We start from the raw sequence: 5,000 nt of genomic DNA, 5'->3' as shown, positions 1-5,000 counted from the left end.
GTTTGGTCATGTTATTTGCTCCACTGTGTAGACCTCCATCCGCCTCTAATACATTCTACATTAAGCTTTGGGCCCAACTTAGAAAATTGGGTTTCTTGCGTGCAGATTTTAATATTAACCGGTTTACAAATCAAATCGGAGACAGTCAAAATCACTGTAACTAAATTTAACTTTACACAACTAATCAAAAGTCCCACAAGACTAACTGCTTCTTCTGAAACATGCATGTATCTGATCTTCTATTGAGTCCCACCCCAGTGGTGTCATCGGCAAATTTCATGATGGAGTTAGACTGGTGGGTTGGTGTACAATCCTATGTGAACAGGGAGTACAGAAGAGGACTCAGTACACTGCCTTGAGGGGAGCCAGTGCTCAGTGAAATGGAGGATTATTATTATTATAATTTCCGGAATGAATTTATTCATGCAAAATCGATATGCGGTGAAGTCACACAAGGCAAATCATTCGTCAGAACTTGTAACTTGAATGATTCACAATGCACTCGTTACCGAATTTTTCCGGTTTACGATCCAGTTGAATCAAGATGGCCCTAGCGATGGTGTGAATGTTGAGGCATTTAAATTGGAAATGTGGTACTTTTCTGAAATGGTTGCTTTAAAAAAAAAAAAAACAATTTTTGGGCGGTTGCCGGAGTTTAGGGAGGTTGTCCAGAGTCCCTGAGTTTGCGTCTCATTTCTGGATAAACTCCTGAAATTCCAGAGTAGTTGGCAGCTCTGCATATGGTCATTTACAAAAATATTAAATAAAAAAAGTAGGATGAACCTAACCCATTTTAACCAAAGATAATGAGCTTTAGATTTTTGCAGTCAGGCTTCATGCATGGGAATCTCTATGATGTACCTTACACTTGTGAAGGAACTTTTTTTTGATGATGCTGAGATCAGCTACCTCTCAGCATGTTTGAGCAATTCATCCTTCATTGGGAATTTTTCTTTCACATATATTTCACTGCAGTTTTATCAAACTTTCTCACACGTGTAGATGGCAGTCACTTTTTTCAGGCATCTTTTTTCTCTTTCATGTACTGACGAACAGTCTCACCAATACGAAGCCCATCATCATTCTTCTCAAATGGAATACTAATCTTCTCATGATCTACTTTCACTTCCAACAAGTCTTAGTCACGCAAAGCAACAGTTTTCATGAACTACACCATCAGTTTCAGGTGTTAGGGTTAGTGTTTCATCAATCTTCTGAGCTTGTGGATTAGGGGTGCTTCCGACTGTAGCGTCATGTTTAAGGTTGTGAATAATTCCAGTATATAGCTCAGAAAAAGCATGTAGCAGAGAGCAGTCTGGCTAGAGAGAAACTTGTACGCTCTGGCTGGTCTGCTGTTGTGATGGGAAGATTTCTTCTTCTCCTCAAAAAATGTCTTTCTCAATATAAGGGCACAGTGATTAGATTGCTTCATTGAAAGCCACCTCGTGGGAACATATTTCAGGACTTTCAAGCTTGCGTCCTCACACAACTCCGCTTAAATCTTTAAATCCATCTTAAGTTTTGCACTATTCTTAAGGTGGTAATAAATATCCACAAGTACATCGTCGAAGTCAACTGGAAGGACACAAGTTGCATTTATGGCAGCTATGTGCAACATATGGCAAATACAGCCCGCAAAGAAGATGCTGTCATTCCCTTCCTTGATATGGCCAAACACCCCAGCTTTCCCACCTGACATGACTGGAGCATTATCACTGTCTAGTGCAAGACAATTTACCCAACTGAGATGATATTTCAGCAACTCTGCACAAAGTTGTGTGTTAAAATGATACAGCCATTTGCTGACAATTCTGTAACCACTGGAACAGATAAAAGTGATGTTAGATTTTCCGGTTTCCACTGAAATGTGGCAACACTATGGAAAACAAACGAGTTGTCATTACTGGCTTCCATACGGAGTGTGAATAATCCTGTTGCATTAGCGGCAATTCGACTTGAAATATTATCTGGTTTTTGCAATATTATGCCTTTGGACTTTGTGCGGGCGGACGCATAGTCTTTCACAATTTTTGAATCCAGAAAGATGGCTTTGAATAGTGGACCACAATGATCAGTAGCACTTAGCGCCACTTTCGTAGATTTTAAAGAAAATCTGGATATCGTAATTTGGTATAAACTGGTGTACTAAACTACGGGCGATTCGTAATATAAGGTAGCGCTGCAATATTAGCAGATCTCGTGCAAAACTTTTTATATGGCATATACAATTTGGAATTATCCCAATAACATAAAATACAGCAAAAAGGTGCAAAAATGTACATGACCGTATTTACTCGCATATAAGCCACTTTTGTCGGACAAAAAATTATGACTGAATCGAGGGTAGTGTGGATCCTTTGCTGTACAGACAGTCTATCTATATATACAGTCTGATAGATCTGAAACACAACTTTAGGAGCAGGTTAAGAAAGAGTGAGATCAATTAAATAGGAAGAATGTTTATTACCAAACTGCAAAGTGGAGAGTGAGAACTCTAACAGTGGAGTCCTGTTCAGCGCGATGTTCTTGCAACTCTAGATGAATGACCAGTGAGTGTGTCTTAAATACAGGCAAAACTGAATTTTGTCAAAGGACTTTGGACAGAAACGTTTCAGTCATTTGCAGGGCAAAAAGTAATTGATCAGTGTCGGACAGTTGAGTATTTGTGCTGACATGTCAACCCAATCACAAGACTAAGATTGATTAATCCGTCAGACAGTTGGGTGTTTATGCTGACATGTCAGCCATAAGGATGACTACGATGCTGTTATACTTACAAAAACTGATACATTATGAACAAGCAATTGCAAAGAGACTTTGTCTTACCTTAGACAGTATATTCCAAAAATTTCTATGGTATCTATTTTGTAAGTCAGAACAAAATATTTTCAAACATTTTAGCGTGTGAGCAAAGTTTCAATTTCAGTACTTCATCAACTTATAATTTCCTCCTATAAAAACCATGAGATTTTCATCTTACCTGTAACTGGTTCATCCAGAATTATTTTCCCACCAGGTTTAAGTACTCTGGCCATCTCTGCCAGAGTCTCTGAACTGTGGATAAAAAGAATGTCTGACAGGAGGCAGGAGAGCACCCAATCAAATGAGGACTCAGCATGGGAGGCTACGGAAAAAGGGGAAATGTATTTTCAACTTCAATTAAAACAAAGGCAGAAAATAGTTATAGTAATACTCACAGGGCAATAGCATGTCCATGTTTTCCAGTGAAACCTTTCCATTTGGACCAACAATGGTACAGAGATTGTCGCCAAACTTCATCAAAGTCGTGGGGGATGACGGCTGGGCCCAAATTAACAGCACCTTATCCCCCATTTTGATATTGAGGTCTGCCATGAGTTCTGGAACAAATAGACAGCTATACATATATACGTACACACATATACACAAATACATACACACAAGCACGCACACGTATATAAGAATGTCTTGAAGGCCCCGACGGCACACCACTGTTGTAAATACTGTGGCTTTTTCCCTCGTTTCATGTTTCCCTTGTTTTCATTCTCTCTTCATACACATTCATCAGGGCCCATTAAAGCTAACAATAAATTATTTTATTTTTTTAAATAATTTGGGTGATTGGTATCAAGGTGTGCCTCTTCGACTTTCAGTTTACATTACTTCGTGTCTAACTTGTTCGCCACCCTTTCTTCAATATCTCACTTTATTTATTTATTTATTTATTTATTTATTTTAATAACTGGACTTTCACTGAGCCCCAAACGTCGCATTATCGTGATGGACATAATTGGAACTGTCGAACATCAATGAATGAGACATACAAAGAAGCCAGTAGTATAACTCACAAAACAATGCAGCACTATATTCAATTTTGTATAGAAAATACCATTACTATCGGTACTATGTTTCATAGTCATTTAATACCATGATGTGGCTTACCTTAGGTCAAACTACTTCTATCCACCGTTTTCGTAAATCACGAAAATATCCTGACAAAAACAAAATCGTGTCATTTGCATATGCGCATGCGCACGAAATGCGACACTTCCTTTCGAACAAAATGGAGTTGTTTTTTTTTAATGAAACGAAATCTTTTTCCAGGAATTGTTCAATAAGAACATTATTTGAGTGTGTCATATATATTCAAAGTATATTCCCACCGACATATAGCCCAACTGACGTTTTCACAATGGTCATATATTCCTTCCTTGTTATTCAAGTCTTGTATTTGTTACACGCTCCACGCTTATCTTGAAACTTTCTACTCACTACTTCACTATAGTGGTCAAAATAGGTAAACGATACACACCCACCTATATTCAGAACTAACGCCCACTTTAGACTTGGAAAGACCTTAAATATTGGAGTCAGAACACGAAAGCCTTTGTCTTTCTCTTGCAAATAAACGATGTACTGAGAACTGACCTGGGATTCCATTTTAATTTTCCATGTATTTATAGAGAAGACACAACAAAACAAACGCCAACAAGTGTTAACAAAAATATAGGAAAGACATTATTGAAGCTTCCATGACTAGTTTTCTTTATTGGATCAAAAAAGGCGAGATTCTCGTGGATGTTAACTTTAACGTCTGTTGAGGATGTCAAGACAAGCAAACCAGGAATGTCAAATTAGAAAAAAGCTTCGAGAACACAGCTAAATTGTTCATACAACAAACACCCAGAGTTACCTACTGTTTTTCACACATTGTTTTGAAGATTCTGTTTAAACACAATGATCAAATTAGTGCACTTTAGTCTGCAGGCACAAAACATCCCACATTCTGGCGGAAGAATCTTTTGAATATGACACAAACCTTTAAGTTAAATTTTATAGCAAATAATTCATAACAATTACTGAATTAGTTATCTAAAAGCGTAAATTCCAGGGACATTCTGTCTCCAAACCAAAAGATAGCGAAGAGCCTATATATAGAATACATCTAATAAGATATATTTCACTTCAGATCCCAGGTCAGTTCTCAATACATCGTATGTTTGCAAAAGACTAGACAAGGA

General features: G+C 37.7%; 1 protein-coding gene across 2 annotated transcripts in view; it reads right to left on the bottom strand.

Annotated features, from left to right (window-relative positions):
- The window catches only part of ciapin1 (cytokine induced apoptosis inhibitor 1), a 48,618-nt gene extending 44,390 nt beyond the window's left edge, over positions 1–4,228 (bottom strand). The window contains exons 1-3 of one of the 2 annotated variants that reach the window (XM_077711856.1): positions 3,922–4,228; positions 3,198–3,376; positions 2,981–3,124 (exon numbers count right to left, since the gene is read on the bottom strand). In XM_077711856.1, the coding sequence (XP_077567982.1) occupies positions 2,981–3,124; positions 3,198–3,354 (301 nt within the window). In that variant the 5' untranslated portion in view covers positions 3,355–3,376; positions 3,922–4,228. The remainder of the gene's footprint in view (positions 1–2,980; positions 3,125–3,197; positions 3,377–3,921) is intronic. The other variant, XM_077711855.1, reaches the window with a different exon arrangement.
- Positions 4,229–5,000: the final 772 nt, after the last annotated feature.

This window comes from Stigmatopora nigra, unplaced genomic scaffold (assembly GCF_051989575.1).
Source record: "Stigmatopora nigra isolate UIUO_SnigA unplaced genomic scaffold, RoL_Snig_1.1 HiC_scaffold_49, whole genome shotgun sequence".
Taxonomy (NCBI): domain Eukaryota; kingdom Metazoa; phylum Chordata; class Actinopteri; order Syngnathiformes; family Syngnathidae; genus Stigmatopora; species Stigmatopora nigra.
Note: the sequence above shows the minus strand (reverse complement) of the source record. Positions and strands in the feature narration are given on the sequence as shown.